The 25,101-nt window shown below is 43.1% G+C and overlaps 1 protein-coding gene across 1 annotated transcript in view; it reads right to left on the bottom strand.

Annotated features, from left to right (window-relative positions):
* The window catches only part of LOC122540761 (suppressor of tumorigenicity 14 protein-like), a 129,250-nt gene that overhangs the window by 39,102 nt on the left and 65,047 nt on the right, over positions 1 to 25,101 (bottom strand). The window contains exons 9-10 of the mRNA XM_043676959.2: positions 11,448 to 11,542; positions 6,173 to 6,273 (exon numbers count right to left, since the gene is read on the bottom strand). Of these exons, the coding sequence (XP_043532894.2) occupies positions 6,173 to 6,273; positions 11,448 to 11,542 (196 nt within the window). The remainder of the gene's footprint in view (positions 1 to 6,172; positions 6,274 to 11,447; positions 11,543 to 25,101) is intronic.

Below are 25,101 nucleotides of genomic sequence, written 5' to 3'. Positions count from 1 at the left end.
TTCTGAGGGGTTGATAGATGGTATCTAGATCTATGTGTTTGTTTATGGCGTTATGGTTGGAGTGCCAAGCCTCCAGGAATTCTCTGGCATGTCTTTGCTTAGCCTGTCCCAGGATAGATGTGTTGTCCCAGTCGAAATGGTGTTTTTTTTTCCTCCGTGTGTAGGGCTACGAGGGAGAGAGGGTTGTGTCTTTTTGTGGCTAGCTGGTGTTCGTGTATCCTGGTGGCTAACTTTCTTCCTGTTTGTCCTACGTAGTGTTTGTGGCAGTCCTTGCATGGAAGTTTGTAGATGATGTTGGTTTTGTCCATGGGTTGTACTGGGTCTTTTAAGTTTGTTAGTTTTTGTTTGAGAGTGTAGGTGGGTTTGTGTGCTACTAGGATTCCGAGGGGTCTTAGTAATCTGGCTGTCATTTCTGAAACTTCTTTGATGTATGGTAAGGTGGTTAGGGTTTCTGGCTGTGTTTGGTCTGCTTGTCGTGGTTTTTCTTGAGGAATCTGCGGACTGTATTTTTTGAGTATCTGTTCTTCTCGAATACATTGTATAGGTGGTTCTCCTCTGTTTCCGAAGTTCGTCTATGCTGCAGTGTTTAGTGGCTCATTGGAATAGTGTTCTGATACAGCTTCGTTTGTGTGTGTTGGGATGGTTGCTGGTGTAGTTAACAGGAAGAAAGTTAGCCACCAGGATACACGAACACCAGCTAGCCACAAAAAGACACAACCCTCTCTCCCTCGTAGCCCTACACACGGATGAAAAAAAACACCATTTCGACTGGGACAACACATCTATCCTGGGACAGGCTAAGCAAAGACATGCCAGAGAATTCCTAGAGGCCTGGCACTCCAACCACAACGCCATAAACAAACACATAGATCTAGATACCATCTATCAACCCCTCAGAAAACGAACAGGAAATGACATCACCACAAACCCCAGGAACCCCATCCAGGTCAAAAATATAAATAGAAAGCAGGAGACAACAGCTTCACTTCACTTGTAGGTCGCCAGTGATGATGTTACCTAGCCAGGTAATGAAACGTCTGGATATCAACGAGCAAACCTACACCTCTTTGTGCAATATTCTTACCTACTCAGGTCGAAACATATCAAAAGCTTACATGACAATCTCACAATCAATATTTGAGCAAGTCTTTGATGTAGTCAGTTATTATATTACAGGAGATGGCCATTCAGTCTATCAAGTTCGTGATGTGGAGGTGCCAATGTTGGACTAGAGTGGACAAAGTTAAAACTTGCACACTAGGTTATAGGCCAACAGGTATATTTGGAAGCACTAGCTTTCAGAGCAGCATTCCGATCTTTATAAAATAGGCAACAGGGTTAGCTAGAGGATTTGGATCGGCACAGGCTTGGAGGGCCAAAGGACCTGTTCCTGTACTGTAATTTTCTTTGTTCTTAGTTCACAAGTTGGAACACATACACAGAACAATAGAAAATAAGTACAAGAAACATTCATAGATCACATCTTTAAAATTATGGGATCATGTTCAGAAGTACAAGTGATCACAAGTCAGACATTTGCAAGTTGGGGAGTCCATGCAATTTGCACATTCTGATGGATTTTTTTGTTAGTAATGTCTTGCATTTAATAAAAAAAAACTGAGAAAAGGAGCTGAGGAAAGCTGCTAACTGGCTATTTCAAACCAAACTCCTTTAGGCAATGTCACCTCAGATAGGTGAGGGAAGATCAAAATTAATTGGTTGTGTGCCCAGATGATATTCACCAAGGGCAATGAAGCATTTGAGACAGGTGTCCTGTGAGCTTTTATCACATATCATCTTAAATCAATTGAGACAAATATAGTTTCCTGAGACTGGAAGCTGGTTTCGCCTTGTTCCTACTTTCCAACAAGGGGACAAAGCAGAGACAAAGAATACAGGCCTATCAACCTGATTGTCATTATTGGAAATAAGTAAGGAGGGAAGAAGGATGCACTTAATATTCAATTGGAAAGGGAAAGATTCATTAGAAATTCAGAATATGCGCATGAACCTACTCAAACCTTCTTGTTCAGAATTAAAATCAGGCTACTGGGATTCCGCAAAAAGGAAAGGTCACGTCTAACAAACATGAACAAAATATTTTTTTTTTTGGAGAAGTTGCATGAGGGAAGTCCAGTAAACATCATCACCAGGGTACTCAGAATGCCTTTGTAAAGTTAACTTTCACTTGGTTTCTTCTTCACAAGACAGAACCTTCTGGTATCTGTGCAAAGATTGATAGGGCAACTAAAAATTGGCTCCACTCTCACAAACAAAACTTAACTTTAAATTCAACTACATCCGTTAACCTTAAGTTATTGATAGTGTCTTCCTTGGATTGGTCTTAGACCTGATACTTTTCTGGATTTTCATTAATAACCTGCAGCATTGGAAATACAGAAAATAAGTTTGCAGATTATAGGGAAACCTGCCAAATAATGAGATGGAGAAAAACTGCAAAAAGCTGCAACAGAAACAGCTTTGAGTAGTTCTGCATGAAACACAGATGCAGCAGGTAATCAGGAAGGCTAATGGAATGTTGGCCCTTACTTTAAGTGGGTTGGAGTTTAAGGGTACGGCTGTCTTGCTGCAACTGTGAGATCACGTCTAAAGTATTGAGAGTGACAATTCAGAGAAGGTTCACTAGAATGATCCATGGTATTGAGGGACTGTCTTGAGTAAAGGCTAAACATAAAAGGAGATAAATCAATGGCTGAAGAGGTGATGTGTTGTTCAGGGATTCAGGTTTTTGGACAATTGGAATGTGTTTTGGGTTAGAAAAGACCTTTTTAAAACAGATGGGTCTAACCTGAACTGGAAAGGGACCGATATCTTAGCAGATATGCTAAGTTCCATTAAGGGAGACTTTATACTGCTGCAGAGGGGGTGTGGAGGAACTCTAAGTAGCAAGGTAAACCGAAAGATTGATGGGGAAGGTTCTGAACATGAAGAGAGCATGTCAGTTAGAAAAGGAAGATGAGAGACTCAGAGTATAAAGTAACTTTGAAGAGCTAAATTGCATTAATTTCAATGTAAGGAGTCTTACAGGTAAAATTGATGAACTCAGGGCACGTTAGGAACATGGAATTGGGACAGCTAGCTATTACAGAAACTGGCAGCTCAATGTTCTGGGTTTTAGAAGCTATAGAAAGGATGAGAAAGGAGGCAAGATAGTTGGCAAGAAAGATGGGGGGGTGCTTTTTGATTAAAGAATATATTATTGTTGTAACTAGGGAAGATGTTTCTGAAAAAGCATCCTGTAAAAATATATGAGTACAAATTGGAAATAAGAAAGGAAAGATCACCTTGATGAGATTTACTATAGGGCCCCCAATAGTAAGAGAGAAATTGAGAAACAGAGATGTAGGGAGATCGCAGATATATGTAAGCATAATAAAATTGTAATAATGGGGGAATTTTAACTTTCCAAACATTGATTTGGGCTACCATAGTGAAGAATTTGTCTAATGTGTTCAAGAAAAGTCTCTTTATCAATATGTGGATGCTCCTACAAGAGAAGGAGCAAAACTAGACCATTTTTGGACAATAGGGCAGGGCAGGTGACTGAAATAAAAGTAGGAGACCACCAAGCCTCCTCAATCACAATTCTATTAGCTTCAAAATGGTTGTGGAAAAAGATAAGCCTTCCAATAAAGGTTAAAGCTTTTAACTGGAGTAAGGCAAATTTTAACGATATAAGACAAGAACTTGCAAAAGTTGATTGGAGTAATTGTTTGTAGGAAAGGGATGTCTGACAAGTGGGAGGCTTTCAAACATGTGGTGACAGGAGTTCAGAGGCATTATGTTTCTGTTAGAGTGAAGAGTAAGGCTGGTTAGATTAAGGAACAATGGATGAATAAAGATAGTGAGGTCCTGGTCAAGAATTTAAAAAGAGAATCTTATTTTAGACATAGACAACTTGGTTCAATTAAATCTCTTCAGAATGCCCCTGCAGTGTTCATATAGATTAAGAGGTCAAGAAGGCAAAGAGGGGATGTGAAATAGCATTGGCAGATAAGGTTAAGGATACTCCAAAGATATTCTGCAAATATATTAAGTGTAAGAAGGTAACTAGAGAGGGTAGGGCACTTTAAAGATCAAGGAGGTTTCTTTGTGCTAAATGCCAGGAGTTGGGAGAGATATTAAATGAAAATTTTGTATCTGTTTTTACTGTGGAAAAAGAAATGGAGTCTGGAGAATGTAGAGAAAAAAAGTGATGTTTTAAAACAATTAACATTACAGAAGAGGAAGTTCAGGAGGTCCTGGAGAATAGATAAGGTCTATTCGAGAGGTCTTAGATAAATCGCTAATTTATCCCAGAATGTTGTAGGAAATAAGGAAGGAAATTGAAAGATCTCTTGCAGAAATATTTGCATTATCTACAAATATGGGTGAGGTGTCTGATGATGGGAGGGTGGCTAATGTTGTACGTTTGTTGAAGAAAGGTTGTAAAGACAAACTGGAGAACTAGACCTGGGAGCCCAACTTTAGTTGTGGTTAAATTGTTTGAGGTAATTGAAGAAGATAGGATTTTTGAACATTTAGAGAGGCAAAAATTAATTTGGGATAGCCAGCATGGTTTTGTGAGAGGAAAATCGATTCACAAACTTGGAGATTTTTTGAAGAAGCTATCAAAAAGATTGATGAGGCAGAGCAGTAGATGTTGTTTACTTTGACAAGGTTCTGCATGGTTGACTAATTAGTAAAGTCAATGACTTTAATAAAGTTAGGTCATATAGAATTCAGGGCGAGCTTGCCAATTGGATACATAATTGGCTTAATGGCAGGAGACAGCGTGGTACTGGAGAGCTACTTTTCAGACTGGAGGTCCACAGGGATCGGTTCTGGGTCCTCTTTTGTTTGTCATTTATATAAATGATTTGGATGAGAACATAGAAGACCTGGTTAGTAAGTTTGTGATTGACACCAAAATTAGTGGCATAGTAGACAATGAATGTTTTCTAATATTACAAAAAGAACTTTATCAAATGGGTAAATCAACTGATAAATGGCAGATGGAATTCAATCTGGATAAATGCATGGTATTGCGAGGTAATGATAGGGCCTTGAGTAATGGGTTGTAGAATAGAGGGACCGAGGGGCGCAGGTACATATCTGTTTGAAGTTTGTGTCACATACAGACAGGGTGGTTGAAAAGGCATTTGGCACGCTTGCCTTCATTGTTTAGTCTTTTGACTATAGGAATTGGGAAATCATGTTGAGGTTGTACATGACATTCGTGAGGCCTCTTCTGATCGCCTAGTTATAGGAAGGAATTTTGTAAGCTGAAGGGGGCTCTGAAGAGATTTATCAGAATGTTACCAGTTTGAGTTATAAATAAAGGCCGGATAGGCTGGGATTTCTTTGACTGGAGTGTAGGAGATTGAGAGGCGAAGTCGTAGTAGTTCATGAAATAATGAGGGGTATAAATAGAGTTCATTGTAGTCACTTCCCTGGAATGGGTAGATTTCAAGACTTGGGGCAAATTATTAATGTGAGAAGAGAAAGATGTAAAAAGACATGATGGCAGAAATTTTTACAGAGCGAGGTTCACTTGGAACATGAAGGTGGATGTAGATACAATCATGACATTTTAAAGAAAATGAGAAAACTACATGAATAAGAAGGATTTGGATGGATATGAGCCAGGAGCAGGCAGGTGGGACCAGTTTGGTTTGGGATTATGTTCAGCATGTACTGGTTGGACTGAAGTGTCTGTTTTCTTGCTGTATGAATAAATGTTGAGACTCTACTCACAGGAGTTTAGAAGAATGTCTTAATGAAACATGTAGGATTATTAAGGCACCTGATAGGATAAATCCTGAGAGGATGCTTCCTGTCATGGGAATCTAAGACCAAAGGGCACAGTCTCTGAATAAAAAGGTGCCAATTTAAGTCTGGGTAAATGCGAGGAGGAATTTCTTCTCTCAGTGGGTTGCATCTCTTTGGAACACCTTGCCACAGAGAGATGTGGGGGCAGAGTGCCTGAGTTTATTTAAGGCTGAGATAGATTCATAATCTATAGGGGAATCAAGGGTTGTGCGAAAGGACAGGAAAAATGAATGCAAGGAATGTCAGATTAGCCATGATCTGACAGAATTGCAGAGTCTCATGGGGCTGAACAGCTTACTCCTGTTCCTATATCTATGGCCTCTCAGTTTGAATAACTCACTTCTGGTCATTTATTTCCACATAATCGTTGCAGACTCCATTCACTGGCTCTTGAAGAAGAAACATCTTGAACTCCACTTTTACCCGCATGGAAGGAGACACCTGAAGAGAAAAATGGTCCACACTCAACACACTTTCACAGATGAAAAGATGGAGACAACACTAGTAATAGACAACATCATTACACCGAACCCCAGAGGAGGAGAAAATCTACCATCGCCTCTTGACCTTTTTTGACACTTCCATCATCAAATCCCCCACTATCATTATCCTGTGATTCCCATTGATGAGAGAATGGCATATATGTGCTGTGACTAGACAAGGGAATCTTGTTTTTTTTAAAACACGTGAGATGTGTTTTTGGCAACAGAAACAGGAAGCCAGATTATCTAAATGACTATAACTTGAGATGGGGTATGTGCAATGAGACCTGGATGTCCTTGTTCACCTGTCGCTGAAAGCAAGCTTGCAAGTACAACAGGTGGAGAAGGCAGGAAATAGTATATTGGCCTTCTTAGCAAGCAAGCTGAAGTATAGGAGCAGGGATTTCTTGCTGCAATTATACAGGGGCTTGGTGAGACCACACGTGTACAGTTCGGGTCTCATCTGGGGAAGGATGTTCTTGCTGCTGAGGGAGTACAGCAAGGTGTATCAGTCTGATTCCTGGGATGGCAGCACTGACACGTGATGAAATTTTGAAACAGTGAGGATAATATTCACCGGAGGTCAGAAGTATGAGGGGGATCTCAGAACCTTATAAAACTCAAACAGGACTAGACAGCAGAAGCAGGAAGGATGTTCCTGATGGCAGTTGAGTGTGGAACCAGGGTCACTCTCTGAAGAGTCAAAATGTGTGGTGCTGGAAAAGCACAAAAGGTCAGGCAGCATCTGGGAGCTGGAGAATCGACGTTCGGGCATAAGCCTTTTATCAGGAATTCCTGATAGATGATAAGTGGATACAGGTGGGGGGTAATTCTGATAGGTCTGTGGGAAGAAGAGGTAGGACAAGTCAACAGGGTAGTGCCAAGTTGGAGGGTTGGATCTGAGATGAGTTGGTGGAGGAAAGAATTAGAAACTGGTGAAGCCAATGTTGATGCCACGTGCTTGAAGGATCCAAAGGCGGAAGATGAAGTTCTTCCTTCATTGATGGATTTGATTTGATGGTGGAGGCAGCCCAGGACTTGCATATTGTTGGGGGAGTGGGAGGGGAGGAAAGGGCTTATGCCCGAATCGTCGATTCTCCTGCTCCTCGGATTCTGCCTGACCTGCTGTGCTTTCCAGCAACACACACTCGACTCTGGTCTGCAGTCCTCACTTTCTCCTGGAGTGGAAGGGGAAGTTGAAGTGGTTAGCTACAGGGCGATAGGGTTGTTTGGTGTGTGTGTGTCCCAGAGATATTCCCTGAAAAGCTCCATGCAATAGCACCCTATTTCCCATGTAGAGGGGACCACATCAAGTGGATGAGGTGGGTGGATGTGCAGGAAAATCTTTACCAGATGTGAAAAGATCCTCTGGGGCCATGGACGGAGGTGAGGGTGCAGGTTTTACACCTCATGCGGTGGCAAAGACAGGCACTGGTGTGGAGGGTGGGTTGGTGAGGGTTATTGACCGAACAAGGGAGTCGTGGAAGGAATGCTTTCTGTGGGACGTAGGTAGGGATGGGGAGGGAAATATATTTTTTGGGGTGGGATCTGACTGTAGGTGATGGAAATGCAGAGGTTTGTCCGGAGATTAGTGGGGTGGAAGATGAGGAGCAGGGAGGTTCTATCCTTGTTGCGGAGGGAGGGGTGGGGTTCGAGGGCAGAGGTGCGGGAAGTGGAGGAGATGCACTGGAGGGCATTATTGATCATGTGGGAGGGGAGATTGTAGTCCCTGAAATAGGAGGATATTTGGGATGTTCTGGATTGGAATTGTTCCTCCTGGGATAGATATAGTGGAGGTCGGGGAATTGGGAGCAAGGGATCATGTTTTTAATCAGGGGGGTTGGTTGGGAGGAGGTGTAGTCAAGATAACTCTATTTCAAACCCATTGACTCTCAGAGCTAAGATTAGAGTGGTGCTGGAAAAGCACACCAGGTCAAGCAGCACCCGAGGAGCAGGAAAATAGACATTTTAGGCAAAAGCTCTTCATCAGGAATCTAATCTCCAGCGTCTGCAGTACCCACTTCTACCGGGTTTGAAATTGTTGCCAGTGTTGAGTTGGTTGCTAGAATTGGAGTCAGAGGTCCAGGAAGGGGAGGGAGTTGTCAGAGATGATCCATGTGAACTTGAGGTCAGAATGAAAAGTGTTGATGAACCATTCAACCTCCGCATGGGAGCACGAGGTGGCACCAATACAGTCATCGATGTAGCAGAGTAAAAGGTGCTGGTGTAGCTACAGAAGATGTACAGTTCCACTTACCCTACGAAGAGGCAGGCATAGCTGGGGCCCATGCGGGTACCCATAGCTACCCTTTGGTCTGATGGAAGTGAGAGGATTTGAAGGAGATGTTGATGAGGGTGAGGACCAGTTCCGCCAATCGAGTGAGTGTGTCAGTGGAGGGGGCATGGTTAGGTCGGTAGGAAGAAACGGAGTCCATGTGGGCCTCCACCAGGAGGATGGACATGTACAGGGACTGGATGTCCACGGTGAAGATGAGGTGTTGGGAGCCAGGCAATCAAAAGTCATGGAGGAAGTGGAGGGCATGAGTGATGTCCTGAATGTACGTGGGGAGTTCCTGGACAAGGAGAACAGGGCGGAGTCGAGATATGAGGAGATGGGTTCAGTGGGACAGGAGCAGGTGGAGACAATAGGTCAATCAGGTTTGTGGATTTTGGGTAAGAGATAGAATCAGGTGGTACAGGATTGAAGGCTGTGGATGGGAGATCCCCTGATGTGATGAGGCTGTGGACAGTTTGGGAGATGATGGTTTTGTGAAGGGTGGGGTTGTGGTTGAGGGGGCACAATAGGTGGAGGTGTCAGCAATTTGGCATCTAGCTTTGGTGAGGTAGAGTTCAGTATGCCACACTACCGCTGAACACCCCCCCCCCCCCCCCCCCGCCGCCACACTGTCCCCGTCCCCATCCACTGGTTTGATGGCAAGGTTGGGGTTGGAGCAGAGGGAGTGGAGGGCTGCGCATTGCGAGTGTGAGAGGTTGGTGTGGATGAGATGGGTAGACAGGTTGAGACGGTCAATGTCACAACAGCAGTTCAAGATAAAAAGGTTGAGGGAGGGTAAGAAGGGTGTCTACAAGTATGTTGGAGGTTGGGGAAGGGGGTCTTCGCCGGGTGGATGGGAGTCACGAATGAAAATGTAAACACCGAGGAGGCACTGGTGGAAGAAAAGTTCAAATGGTGCAACACACACCAAATTCGATGACCTTTACTGAGCACTGATCATTCACCCACCTAACCTGCGCATCTTTGGACTGTGGGAGGAAACCAGACCAGACACACAGGGAGAATGTCTATGTAGAGTTTGCACAGTTGCCAGAGGGTGGAATTGAACCCAGGTTGCTGGCGTTGTGAGGCAGCAGTGCTAAGAGCAGTCACTGTGCTGCCCCGTGGTAGAGTGGAGGGCCATGAGGTGGCAGGTTCTGTTGGAGTATGATTCTGCTGCCACTGATTATCCACTGCACCTCATGGAAAACCCAGTCCTGAGTTGTTAGCTCTGTTCAAAGTCTGTTCCATTTAGTATCCTGTGGAACTTCCCTCCTGACTCCCCAAACCTTGTTCACCATCTGCATGTTAGGAGTTAGGACTATGATGGGATATTCTCCACTTGCCTAGATGATTGCAGCTCAACAAGAGGACACAGCAACCTGTTTGAATAACAGCCTGTCCACAACCTTGAACTTTTGGTGATGGGTAATAAATGCCAATGATGGTTGTAGTTTGTCAAAGAATTAAAATAAGACATGAGTGGAGCCAGAAGACTGGAGGATAACAGTTGTTACACATCCCATTTGAAACATATTACAGGGATAAATTTAACAACTAAAAGCCTGTCAGGTTGCAGTCAATGGTGAGGAGACCTTTAATACAATTTGTGTTTATACCACCATTTATATAATTAAACATCTCACAAGCAGTAATTATAAAACAAAATATGACCTGGGCCTCAGGTGATATTAGAAAAGCTCGGTCAAAAAGGAGGGCAGAAGTTGGGCCACAAGTGCATTAGAATAGTTAAGTCGAGAGATGACAAATTCACAAAAGAGGATTTCAGCAGGAAATAAGCTGAGAAAGGAGCAAGGTCTGACAACATTGCGGATCTGGAAACAGGTGACTTCAGTGATAGTGAACCCAAAGATCAAATGGACTGGTTTAGTCTCAGACTGCGGTCAGGGAAAGATATGGATCCCGTACAAAGGCAACAGAGCAAGGAGCCACCATCAAAAACAATAGGTCTCATCTTCCTGATATTTAGTTGGGAGTAAATTTCTGCTCAGTCAGGCAGTCTGACGGTTTAGGTCTCTTCAACAGTCGTGCGTGAGAAGGTGAAGCTGTGCATTGTCTGCATAAAAGCACACTTAGTTTCAGTACCATTAAGTTAATATGAAGTTTAGATTACTTAGTGTGGAAACAGGTCCTTTGGACCAACAAGTCCACACAGACTCGCCGAAGTGCAACCCACCCAGATCCATTCCCCTACATTTACCCCTTCACCTAACACTACGGGCAATTTAGCATGGCCAATTCACCTAACCTGCACATTTTTGGACTGTGGGAGGAACCGGAGCATCCGGAGGAAACCCACGCAGACACGGGGAGAATGTGCAAACTCCACACAGTCAGTCGCCTGAGACGGGAATTGAACTCGGGTCTCTGGCGCTGTGAGGCAGCAGTGCTAAACACTGTGCCGCCCACTTGTTTCTCTTTTGTCCTGTCAATCCCAGAGTGTCTATGTTTTTGTAGATAAGAAATGGGATCAGAATAGATAAGAATGGAACAAGTGAGAGCAGTCTGACATAGCTGGATGACAAAGCAGAGTCCCTAGATGATGTTTTCATCAACCCAATCAAAGGCTCCAATCAGGTCAAGAAGGCCCAGGTAGCAAAGTCACTCTCTCTTACGATCACATAGGATGAAATTTGAGACTTTGACGAGAGCTGTTTCAGTATTGTAGATACTGTAGATGACAAAACCAAAAAAAATTAGGAAACAATGGTCAAAGGGCTAAAAGATAACTGCCTGGCAAAATGTTCACAATCACTAAAATGTAATAGTGAAGTGTGAAGTAATGCATCTCAATAGGAAGAACATGTGACAGAACAAACCAAATGGTATTTTCTTACCTTTAAGGTCCAGGTACAGTCTGCTCGAGGTGGATAATAGGCAGGGTAGTATGGGGAAGAAAAGTTCCCAGATCCTTCCAGAATTTTTCCACACTCTATCGGAAACAAAACACCTTTTTTGGTCAACGGGGTAGCTGATAAACATTTGTAAAAACACAGACACTCTGGGATTGACAGGACAAGAGAGAAACATCAAAAGCAGAGTTTGTAACAGAAACACTGACTGAATACTTCAATTATACAGGATACAGATGAGACCACATTTGGAATACTGTGCATATTCTATTTGAGTGATAGAGAACTATTGCACAGATAAAGGCCTTTGGTCCATTGCGTATCTGATGCTCAAAAACAAACATCTAAATATTCTAATTCCATTTTCAAACACTTGGTCCATAGCCTTAAATGTTTAAGAATGCCAGCACATATATGATGGTTTCTGCCTCTACTACCCTTACAGGTGATGAATTTCAAATCCCACCACCTTTTGGGTCAGAATGCCTTTATCTCACATCTCCTTTCAACCCTTCTGACCCTTAGCTTAAATCTATGCCACTAATTATTATTCCCTCCATAAGGAAAAAACTTCTTCCTGTCTACCCTCATAATTTAACAAATACTACTCATAATTTAACAAATCTCAATCATGTCCCCTCTCAATCTCCTCTGTTCTGAAGAAAAGAACTCTGATCTATTCAATGTCTTTTCATGAAAGAAACTCTCCAGCCCAGATAACTTCTTGATAAATCTCCTCTGCATCCTCTCCAGTGCAACCACACCCCTCCTACAATCTGGACTCCAGAACTGCACACAATACCTCTAGCTATGGCCTAACCTACATTTTATACAGTTCCAGCCTAACCTCCCTCCTCTTAAACTCTATGGTATCTTTACTAATAATGGCAAATATCCCCTTATGACTTCTTAACCACTTTCTCCAACCATCTTGAGACCTTAAGGGATTCTTCTTCATGCACACCAAGGTCCCTTTGGTGCTTCCCATAATACTACTATCCATCATGTATTCCCTTGCCATGTTTGTTCTTCCTAAATGCATCACCTCATGTTTATCTGAAATGAATTCTATTTGCTACTGATAAGCCCATATGACCAGTCCCCAGACCTCTAATCTAAATATATTCTTCTCACTATTTACTATTCCATCAATTTTTGTGTGTTACGTGTGAACTTACTGGCCAACCTTCCTACATTTAAATCTAAGTCAGTTATGCAAAGCACAAATAGCAAGGGCCACAACACTGACCCATGGGATCCCACTACATACAGACTTCACATCGGAAAACACCCCTCAACCATCATCATGTACGTCCTGTCACTCAGCCAACTGTGAAGCTAATTTGCCAGATTTTGCCGAATCCTCTAGCCTCTTACTTTTGCTATTTGTCTACATGTGAGATTCTATCAAAATCCTTGCTGAAGTCCAAGAAGGCATTAAAAGCAGTGCTCCCATTACACACCTGGTCACCTCTTCAAAATTCAAATGTTGGTCAGACCTGACCTCCCCTTAATAAAACCATACTGACTACTCCTGGCTAATCCCTGTTGCTCCATTTGAAGTTTAATGCTGTCCCTCAGAATTGCTTCCAATAGTTTCCAATAGAGAATTCGAAAAACTTTGGTTTGTTGCCTGCACCACATGCTAACGAGGCGAGGAATAGGGAGAGAGAGGAGTTGAACATGTGGCTACAGGGATGGTGCAGGAGGGAGGGTTTTGGATTCTTGATAATTGAGGCTCTTTCTGGGGTAGGTGGGACCTCTACAAGCAGGATGGTCTTCATCTGAACCAGAGGGCTACCAATATCCTGGGGGGGGGGGGGGGGGGGGAGATTCGCTAAGGCTATTGGGGTGGGTTTAAACTAATCCAGTAGGGGGATGGGAACCAAAATTGTAGTTCGAGTATAGAAAAGGTGGAGAGTAGGGAGGTCCGAAATCAAGTTTCAGGGACACAAGATGGCAAGCAAGACGTTGGTTTGAAGTGTGTCTACTTCAACACCAGGAGCATCCGGAATAAGGTGGGTGAACTTGCAGCATGGGTTGGTACCTGAGACTTCGATGTTGTGGCCATTTCGGAGACATGGTTGGAGCAGGGGCAGGAAAGATTGGTGCAGGTTCCAGGATTTAGATGTTTCAGAAAGAACAGAGAAGATGGTACAAGAGGAGGAGGTGTGGCATTGTTGGTCAAGGACAGTATTACAGTTGCAGAAAGGATGTTTGGGGACTCGTCAATTGAGATAGTATGGGCTGAGGTTAAAAACAGGAAAGGAGAGGTCACCCTGTTTGGAGTTTTCTATAGGCCTCTGAATAGTTCCAGAGATGTAGAGGAAAGGATAGCAAAGATGATTCTCGACAGGAGAGAGAGAGAGAGACAGGGTAGTTGTCACGGTGGACTTCAACTTTCCAAATATTCCAAATATAGTTTGAGTACTATAGATGGGTCAGTTTATGTCCAGTGTGTGCAAGAGGGCTTCCTGACACAGTATGTAGACAGGCCAACAAGGGGCGAAGCCACATTAGATTTGGTACTGGGTAATGAGCCCAGCCAGGTTTTAGACTTGGAAGTAGGTGAGCACTTTGGCGATAGCGATCACAATTCTGTTAAGTTTACTTTAGTGATAGAAAGGGATAGGTGTATACCACTGGGCAAGAGTTACAGCTGGGGGAAAGGCAATTATGATGCGATTAGGCAAGATTTAGGAAGCATAGGATGGGGAACGAAACGGCAGGGGATGGGCACATTAGAAATGTGGAGCTTATTCAAGGAAAAGCTCCTGTGTGTCCTAGATATGTATATACCTGTCAGGCAGGGAGGAAGCTGTGGAGCGGGGGAGCGGTGGAGCGGTGGTTTACGAAGGAAGTGGAATCTCTGGTCAAGAGGAAGAAGACGGCTTTTCTTAGGATGCGATGTGAAGGCTCAGTTAGGGCGCTTGAGGGTTACAAGGTAGCCAGGGAAGATCTAAAAAGAGAGCTCAGAAGAGCCAGGAGGAGACATGAGAAGTTGTTGGCGGATAGGATCAGGATAAACCCGAAGGCTTTCTATAGGTATTTAAGCAATAAATGAATGACGAGAGTAAGATTAGGGCCAATCAAGGATAGTAGTGGGATGTTGTGTGTGGAGTCAGAGGAGATAGGGGAGGCACTAAATGAATATTTTTCGACAGTATTCACTCTAGAAAACGACAATGTGGTCGAGGAGAATACGGATATACAGGCTACTAGACTGGGGGTGTGATTGAGGTTCAGAAGGAAGAGGTATTAGAAATCCTGCAGAGTGTGAAAATAGATAAGTTCCCTGGGCTAGATAGGATTATCCTAGGATCCTCTGGAAAGCCAGGGAGGAGATTGCCGAGCCTTTGGTATTGATCTTTAAATTGTCATTGTGTACAGGAATAGTGCCAGAAGACTGGAGGATAGCAAATGTGGTTCCCCTGTTCAAGAAGGGGAACAGAGACAACCCTGGTAATTGTAGACCAGTGAGCCTTACTTCAATTATTGGTAAAGTGTTGGAAAAGGTTATAAGAGCTAGAATTTATAATCATCTAGAAAAGAATAATTTGATTAGGGATAATCAGCACGGTTTTGTGAAGAGTAGGTCATGCCTCACAAACCTTATTGAGTTCTTCGAGAAGGTGACCAAACAGGTAGATGAGTGTAAACCAGTTGACATGGTGTATATGGATTTCAGCAAGGCGTTCGATAAGGTTCCCCACAGTAGGTTATTGTACAAAATGTGGAGGAATGGGATTGTGGGAGATATAGCAGTTTGGATCAGTAATTGGCTTGCTGAGAGAAGACAGAGGGTGGTGATTGATGGGAAATGTTCATCCTGGAGTCCAGTTACTAGTGGTGGACCGCAAGGGTCGATATTGGATCCACTGCTGTTCGTCATCTTTATAAACAACCTGGATGAGGGCGTAGAAGGGTGGGTTAGTAAATTTGCAGACGACACTAAGGTCGGTGGAGTTGTAGATAGTGACGAAGGATGTTGTAGGTTACAGAGGGACTTAGATAAGCTGCAGAGCTGGGCTGAGGTGTGGCAAATGGAGTTTAATGCGGACAAGTGAGAGGTGATTCACTTTGGTCGGAGTAACCAGAAGGCAAAGTACTGGGCTAATGGTAAGATTCTTGGGAGTGTAGATGAGCTGAGAGATCTCGGTGTCCATGTACACAAATCCTTGAAAGTTGCCACCCAGGTTGACAGGGTTGTTAAGAAGGCATACAGTGTTTTAGCTTTTATTAATAGAGGGATCGAGTTCCAGAACCATGAGGTTATGCTGCAGCTGTGCAAAACTCTGGTGCAGCCGCACTTGGAGTATTGTGTGCAGGTCTGGTCACCGCATTATAAGGAGGATGTGGAAGTTTTGGAAAGGGTGCAGAGGAGATTTACGAGGATGTTGCCTGGTATGGAGGGAAGGTCTTACGAGGAAAGGCCGAGTGGCTTGAGGCTGTTTTCGTTAGAGAGAAGAAGGTTGAGAGGTAACTTAATAGAGACATATAAGATAATCAGAGGGTTAGATAGGGTGGATAGGGAGAGCCTTTTTCCAAGAATGATGATGGCGCGCCTGAGGGGGCATAGCTTTAAATTGAGGGGTGATGGATATAGGACAGATGTCAGAGGTAGTTTCTTTACTCAGAGAGTAGTAAGGGTATGGAATGCTTTTCCTGCAATGGTAGTAGATTCGCCACATTTAAGTACATTTAAGTCGCCATTAGATCCAAGATTGCGGCGACCCAGCAAGTCTGACTCTATAGTGCTCCTCCCAAGACTTGGGTAAAGTGGGTCACCCACCCCCACCACACTCACTAAATCATTTATAATAGCTGTTTAATTTAATTAGTTGCTTAGTATTAAATTTAAACAATCTAATATTTAGTAAAAATGACCAAAGGGAAGGGAGCCCGCATCTCTCAGCAAGCAGGAACTCCTCCCCCACCCTCTCCAGCTGCAGCTGAGGCATCCGCAGCCGCCCCGAGGGACTTACCTACAGTGACAAGCCTTGTGGAAATGATCTCCAAACTGGATGCGAAGATCGATGCTTTTACTGAAGAATCCCGAAATCGATGGGACTCACTCTAGGCCGCACTGCAGAAGCACAACCGAGACATCCGGGAAATCGAGCGCCGAGTTGGAGGGGCGGAGTTAAAGGCCGCGACCTCCGAAACTACAGCGCAAATGGCCGTAGATCAGGTCCGGACTCTCGAACAGCGAGTCCGGACCTTAGAGAATCACACTGACGACCTCGATAATCGAGGTTGTCGAAAAAATATTCGTTTGCTGGGCCTTCCTGAACGGGAAGAGGAAGGCCAGCTTACAGCATTCCTCGAACAGTGGCTGCCACAGCTTTTAAATTTGGAAGCTGGATCAGGCCAGGTAAGGGTGGAATGGGCCGAGCGGGTCGCAATACACAGGCCCGGCTCGAACCAGCGCCCACACCCGGTCCTGTTCCGGCTGCAGAGCTATAGGGAGAGGCAGATACTCCTAGAAGCTTCCAGAAATCTTGGAAAAGACCCCCAAGCTATGATCTATAACGGATCCAAGTTCATGTTATTCCAGGACTTTTCCCCAGTTCTGGAATACAGAGAACACCGAACGGAGAATTCACCACAAAGGTACACAGGAAAGCCACACACACAGACCAAGTCCTGAACTATGAAAGCAACTACCCCAACACACACAAACAAAGTTGCATCAAGACACTGTTCAAACGGGCCACAACACACTGCAGCACACCAGAACTACAAAAAGAGAAAGAGGAACACCTGTACAAGGTATTCGCCAAAAACAGATACCCGCGCAATTTCATCAACAGATGCCTAAGAGAAAGACAACGGAACGAGGACATGCCGCAACCCAAAGGACTAGCCACACTACCATACATCAGGAGCATTTCAGAACTGACAGCCAGATTACTGCGACCACTAGGACTTATAACAGCACACAAACCAACAGCCACCCTCAGACAAGAACTCACCAGAATGAAGGACCCGATACCCAGCATGAGCAAAACTAATATAGTGTACAAAATCCCATGCAAGGACTGCACAAAACACTATATAGGACAAACAGGAAGACAGCTAACGATCCACATCCATGAACATCAACTAGCCACAAAACGCCACGACCAGCTATCCTTAGTAGCCACACGTGCAGACGACAAGCAACATGAATTTGACTGGGACAACACTACCATTATAGGGAAAGCCAAACAAAGAACAGCCAGGGAATTCCTAGAAGCATGGTACTCATCCACAAACTCCATCAACAAACAGATCGACCTGGATCCAATATACCGGCCACTGCAGCGGACAGCTGAAACTGACAACTGGAAGCGGCAGGGACAGGCCACTATAAATGCCGGAGGAAACACCACAGAAGCGCTTCATAGGAGGATCCCAAGCACTGAGGATGTCACCTAGACAGGGGACGAAATGTTTGCAACAAAAAGTTCCAGCTCGGCGAACAGAACCACAACAACGAGCACCCGAGCTACAAATCTTCACCCAAACTGTGTGTGTGTGTGTGTGTGTGTGTGTGTGTGTGTGTATATATAAAAGCTGGGAGGTTTGGTTAATGTTGGTGGGGGGAGGTGGTTACCTTATTCTATTTTACCTCTGTCTTTAGGACAGAGAAACAAGTTGTTTCTCCCTTGTTATTTTGTATTATTATATTTAATTATTATTTGTTGAGGTTGTAATTTTATAGTTATATGTTTATATATGGTATTAACATTACCAAATATATCCAGGTGTTAGTATGGGTCGGGGTAGGGTGCTCACTGTTAACTCTAGCTTTGTACTATATCTGAATTCTCCTCATTTTATTGAGGAGCGCCTGGGTCAAGGGTGGGGCATTGGTTGGGAGAGGATATGATGGACTTTTGGAAAGGAAGTGACACCCCCTGGGAACAAGGGGGAAAATCTCCACTTAAATAAGTTTTTTTTTTATTTAGAAATAATTTATTATTATACTGTTGTGAGTGTATTAGAGAGCCTTTATTTTTGTAAATTTTATATGCTCTATGCTCGGGATGTTCTGGATAGGGTTTCCCCTCCCGAGGAGTCCCGGATTTGCCCGGATGATTATGGTTGATCAGTCGGTTAAGTGGTGCACCTGGAATGTCAAGGGGAGTAATTCGCCAGTCAAAAGGAAGAAATTATTATCAAATCTTAAAGAAAGAAAGAGTTGATATAGCTCTCCTACAGGAGACACACCTGGCGGATAAAGAACACTTGAAATTATGACAGGGTGGATTTGATCAGGCCTTTTTTTCTTCTTTTAGCTCAAAAAGCAGGGGAGTTATTATTCTTGTTCGGAAGAATTTCCCTTTCAAAATCCTAAATCAGATAAAAGATGAATCTAGACGATATATTTTGATTAAAGCCCTTATAAATGGAGAGGAATATGTGATTTTAGATTTGTACTGCCCCCCGGCACACCCCTTTAATTTATAACGGAAGCATTTTCAAAATTGATGGCTTTTGGTGCCCGTCATACAATTATAGGGGGAGATTTTAATTTATTATGGATCTGGAAATAGATAGGATTCCCAAGAGTACTGCAGGTGTAGCTCCCAGATCGAGACAATTGGTGGATCTGAACAAAGAATTAGGATTAGTAGATGTATGGAGATGTCTTCATCCACAGGGCAGAGATTTTTCTTTCTACTCCAATCCACATAAATGTCATACCAGAATTGATATGTTTTTTGCCCCCTCGATTTTTTAAAATTCCATATCATCCTGTAAAATAGGTAGTATAGCAATTTCCGACCACGCTGCTGTATATATGGAAATCAAGGCGAGGGACAATGGGACATCCCCTCAGCATTGGCGTATGGACCCCTTCCTAATGAAAGGTAGTAAATTTGTAAAGTACTTCTCTCAAGAATTTAAAACTTTTTTAGAAATTAATTCAGGTACGGCTAGCAATCCGTCAATGATGTGGGAGACCATCAAAGCTTACATGTGAGGTTTGATCATCTCCTACTCAGTGACCCAGAAAAAACTGAAGAGAGAACAACAGCATCTGCTTGAAGCTCGCTTAAAAGCAGCTGAAACAGCATACAAAGATAGACCTTCTATTATTAAATTGCAAAGGATTACGGCCCTTAGGACAGCTCTAAACACTACGCTTACTCAAACGGCTAAGAGGGAAATATTATTTGCAAAACAAAGGTTATATGAATATGGCGACAAACCGGATAGATACTTAGCATTTCTCGCAAAGAAAAAAAAGGCCCCTCAGACTATTACGTCTATCAAGAAAAGTACGGGTATTTTGACTCATGATCATAAAAAGATTAATGCGATCTTTAAAGAATTTTATTCTGAGTTATATAAATCACAGGATTGTGAAGATAGGACTAGGAGGATGCAGTCATTTTAAAAATTTGACCTTTCCGGGCCTAACTCCGGAACAGGTATCGGTCCTAAATGCTCCTCTAACAGTCCAAGAAATACTTGATGCAATTAGGCAACTTCAGAGCGGTAAGGCACCAGGCCCAGATGGTTTTCAAGCTGAATTCTATAAAGAATTTACAGAAATATTGGCTGGTCCACTTATGGACATGTATAACTATGTCAGGGCTGTCTGACATAGTCAGGGCTGTCTCCCGCCTTCACTGAAAGAGGCAAATATCTCTCTTATCCTTAAAAAAGGAAAAGACCCAGAAGATTGTACATCATATAGACCAATATCCTTGCTAAATCTAGATTTTAAAATCCTTTCTAAAACGTTAGCATGGAGGCTAGAAAGGGTATTGCCACATATTGTAAAGGAGGATCAGACGGGGTTTATTAAGGGCCGTAGATCATCCAATAATATTAGAAGAGTTTTGAATATGATTCAAGCTTGTCATCAGGGAAAGATACCAGGAGTAGCAGTTTCATTAGACGCAGAAAAGGCATTTGATAGGGTCGAATGGTCATATTTGTTTTACACATTGGAAAGGTTTGGCGTTGGACAGGTGTTTACCAAATGGGTCTCAACATTGTACAGTGATCCCAAAGCAGTTGTGGTTACCAATGGATTAGGTTCGGATAGCTTCAGTGTGGGTAGGGGCTGCCGTCAGGGATGTCCTCTCTCACTATTGGTATTTACGCTAATAATTGAACCACTAGCAGAAGCTATACGAGCCGATCCTAATATAACAGCTCCGAGGATTGGTACAGGTAAACATAAAATTACCCTTTATGCAGATGATGTTCTTCTATTCATCAGTAATCCTCTGATGTCTGTACCTCGCCTAATCCAAGTTATTAATACATTTAGCGCATTCTCAGGCTACAAAATTAATTTTTCAAAATCGGAGGCTATGCCAATGGGTGGCCTTGCTATGATACCCCACTTAGTGGATGGATCCCTTTTTCCCTTTCATTGATCCCTGGAGGGCTTCTTATATTTAGGCATTTTTATTACCCCAGTATTTGGTTAGTTGTTTAAGGCTAATTTTGTGCATTTACTGGAAAGGATAAGGCAGGACCTCCAGCGATGGGGAGACCTTCCAATTTCCTGGTTGGGTAGAATAGCACTAATTAAAATGAATGTCCTGCCCCGTCTCCTATACCCAATGAGAATGCTTCCGGTGATGCTGCCGAGGATGGCTCTACGTAAATTATATGGCTGGCTGGGTTCCTTTATCTGGAATCATAGGCGGCCCCTCATTAAGCTGAAGAAGCTACAGCTTCCACAGGCAAGGGGAGGATTGGACTTCCCAGATTTTAGGAAATATCAGTTAAGTTCCCTATTAAGTTACATAGCTGATTGATTAGATTAGATTTCTTACAGTGTGGAAACAGGCCCTTCGGCCCAACAAGTCCACACTGCCCCGCCGAAGCGCAACCTACCCATACCCCTACATTTACCCCTTACCTAACACTACGGGCAATTTAGCATGGCCAATTCACCTGACCTGCACATCTTTGGACAGTGGGAGGAAACCGGAGCACCCGGAGGAAACCCACGCAGACACGGGGAGAACGTGCAAACTCCACACAGTCAGTCGCCTGAGTCGGGAATTGAACCTGGGTCTCTGGCACTGTGAGGCAGCAGTGCTAACCACTGTAACACCGTGCCGTCTTGTCTGACCCGCAATCAATCTGGCTGGACATCGAGGCCTCTCAAGTAAAATACCCACTTATTCACCTTTTATTTTCAGACAAGAGGAAAATCATTACAGATCACTGTAAAAACCCTATAATATTAAACACAATTAAGGCTTGGAATATAATGCGGCAAAATGAGGGTAATTAACATAAAACATCCCCCATGCACCAATAGTGGGAGCATGGGGATTCCAACCGGGGTTTACAGATGCCACTTTTAAACTCTGGAGATCCAGGGTATCTCATGTTTAGGGGACCTATTTAAAGATGGGGTCCTGATGTCTTTTGAACAGCTGCGTCAGAAATTCGGATTACCCAATGGAGACCTCTTTCGATACTTCCAAATTCGAGACTATATACAGAAGAAGTCTACGTTATTAGATAGTCTTTATAAATCAGATAGAGAATGTAGTGTCCTACGGCCAATGGGGGTATCTTCCGTCAGTACTATTTATCATTTACTACATGATGAAGTATCGGGAGATATGGACAATCTGCTTAAAACATGGGATCAGGATTTGGGACTAGAAATCTGTATAGAAACATGGAATGATATTTGGGGAAAACGCTAGAAGAATTACTATCTGTAACAGAACCCAGGCTATCCAGCTGAAGATACTTCATAGGGACCATATAGCACCGGTTCGATTGGCAAAATTTAAGGCAGGAGCATCTCCAATGTCTCAAATGTAAAATAGAGGTGGGCATTCTTGTACATTGCCTATGGACCTGTCATAAGATCCGTAGATATTGGACTAAAGTAGCAAGTACCCTGACAGAAATTTTAGGAACGGAAATTAAAGTGGACCCTGTATCTCTCCTTTTGGGCTTTTCGAACTTTCCCTCCCTGGGAAGAGACTATTTTCTATTCTCTCTTTCTGTGCAACGAGGGCCCCCCTGGACTTTCAAATTGGCACAGATTAATTATGGAATGTATTCCCCTTGACTTCCTTACAAATATGGTGCACCGAAAGACCGAATTATTTTATAAAATATGGCAGCCCTTCTTGAATTACACAAATACAGATATTTCGACTATCCTAACAAGGGCTTTTATTTAATTGAGATTACAAACCTGGCTGGTCCGGGGCCCCTTAGGAGAGGAATCCCGCACGAATACGGGTTTTATTACATTTGATGTCAACACATTCCGAGTATGTAAGAGACTTAACTATACACTCTGGTTAGTTGTAGGTTAGATTAGTAGACAGTTGAGGTTTCTTTTCTTTTTCGGTATTTTTTCTTTTGTTAAATTTTGGCGATTGTATATTTGATTTAATTGCATATCAATGTTTGTATTTGAGAGTTTTATTTATTTTTGTAAACTTGTAAAAATGTTAAATTTCTAATAAAAATCTTTAAAAAAAAAAGACAAGCATATGGACGTACACGGAATAGTATAGGTTAGATGGGCTTCAGATTGGTATGACAGGTCGGCGCAACATTGAGGGCCGAAGGACCTGTACTGCGCTGTAATGTTCTAAGTTCTATGCCCCAGCTATTCCCTCCCTTTCATAAATCGACAACCTGGGATACATTTCATCTGGCCTTGAAGATTTTTACTTTAAACCTGCCAGACCACTCACCACCTCCTCTCCATCTATGCTAATTTCTTCAATTATATCATCGATCTTCACCCTGATTTCTATCCACATATCATTCCTCTCACTAGTGAGCACTGAACCAAAGTAATCATTTAGAATACAACATATATCCTCTGGCTCCACACACGTATTATCATTGTGGTCCTTTATGGGCCCTTTTTACCCCTTAATATATCTGTAAAACAACTTAGAATGTTCCTTTATTTTATCTGCCAGTATCCTTTTATAACCCCTTATAGCTCTCCTAATCTCCAGTTTAATTTCCCTCGTGCACATTCTCTTCCTCTGGAGGTTCTATTATTTTAAGCCCATGATGGCTACTATATGCCTCAATTTTCTCTTATCCAATGCTGTATGGCCCTTGATATCCAGGATTTCATGCTCCCATTCTTTTTCTTTTTTGGAACATATTGGAACTGTACTCTCCATATTTCCTTCTTTAAAGTATCCCAGTATTCTGAGACAGACACACATGAAAGTAACTGCTCCCATTCCACTCTGACCAAACCTTATTTTATCTTAATGAAATCAGCTTTCGTCCAGTTTAGAACTTCAATTTCAGGCTCATCCTTTTTTTCACAATAATCTTGAATCTAATGGAGTCATGATCACTGTATACAGAATGCTCCCCTACTGATACTTCAGTCACTTGTCCAGCTTCATTACCTAAACTTAAGGCCAGAATCACACCCTCTTTTCCATGTACTAAAAAGATTGGATTTTAAGAATTCCATTCTCTTCAAAGCTTTCACATAATGATTATCCCAGTTAATGTAGGGGAAGTTGAATTCCCCTAACACTTTCCTGAAATTTGGTTATGTTTCTGCTCAGAGAAAATGGGGACAGCAGATGCTGGAGATCAGAGTTGAAGAATGTGGTGCTGGAAAAGCACAGCCAGTCAGGCAGCATCCGAGGAGCAGGAGAGTCAACGTTTCGAGCGTGAGCTGATGAAGAGCTGCAGTCCACATGATGCAGGCAGGCCCACAATGCCATTATGGAGGTAATTCCAGAATTTTAATAAAGCAACAATTCTTTGAGGATGTGACAAAACACATTAAAGAAGGTAGAGTAGTGAATGTGGCGTATTTGGATTTTAGCAAGGCATTTGATAAGGTTCCCCACGGTAGGCTCATTCAGAAAGGAGGCATGGGATACAGGGAGATATGACTGTCTGGATACAGAATTGGCTGGCCCATAGAAGACAAGAGGGTGGTAGTTGATGGAGCTCAGTGATCAATGGTGGTCCGCAGGAATCTATTGCGGTCCCTCTGCTCTTTGTGAATTTTATGAGTGACTTGGATGAGGAAGTGGAAGGGTAGGTTAGTAAGTTTGCCAATGACGTGAAGGTTGGAGGAGTTGTGAATAGTTTGGAGGGCTGTCGTAGGTTGCCACTGGACATTGACAGGATGCAGAACTGGGCTGAGAGTGACAGATGGAGCTGAACCTGGAAAAGTGCAAAGTGATTCATTTTGGAAGGTTGAACTCGAATGCGGATTACAGCGTTAAAGGCAGAATTCTTGGCAGTGTGGAGGATCAGAGGGATCTTGGGGTCCATGTCTGTAGATGCCTCAAAGTTGCCAGCCAAGTGAATAGGGTTGTTAAGGCAGCATATGGTGTGTTGGCTTTCATTAGCAGGGGAATTAGTTTAAGAGCCGTGAGGTTAAGCTGCATCTCTATAGAGCCCTGTTTAGACCACACTTGGAATATTATTTCCGGTTCTGGTTGCCTCATTATGGGAAGGACGTGGAAGCTTTAGAGAGAGTGCGGAGGAATTTACCTGGATGCTGCCTGGGCTGGAGGGCAGGTCCTATGAGGAAAGCTTGACAGAGCTGGAGCTTTACTAATTGGAGTGCCGACTTGATAGAAGTGTACAACATGATGAGCGGCACAGATAGAGTGATTAGTCAGACACTTTTTCCCAGGGCAGA

Source organism: Chiloscyllium plagiosum, unplaced genomic scaffold, assembly GCF_037043375.1.
Source record: "Chiloscyllium plagiosum isolate Xiang-an unplaced genomic scaffold, Cpla_swu_hap1 HiC_scaffold_29, whole genome shotgun sequence".
NCBI lineage: Eukaryota > Metazoa > Chordata > Chondrichthyes > Orectolobiformes > Hemiscylliidae > Chiloscyllium > Chiloscyllium plagiosum.
The sequence above is the reverse complement of the archived record's forward strand: the minus strand, read 5'-3'. Positions and strand labels throughout refer to the sequence as shown.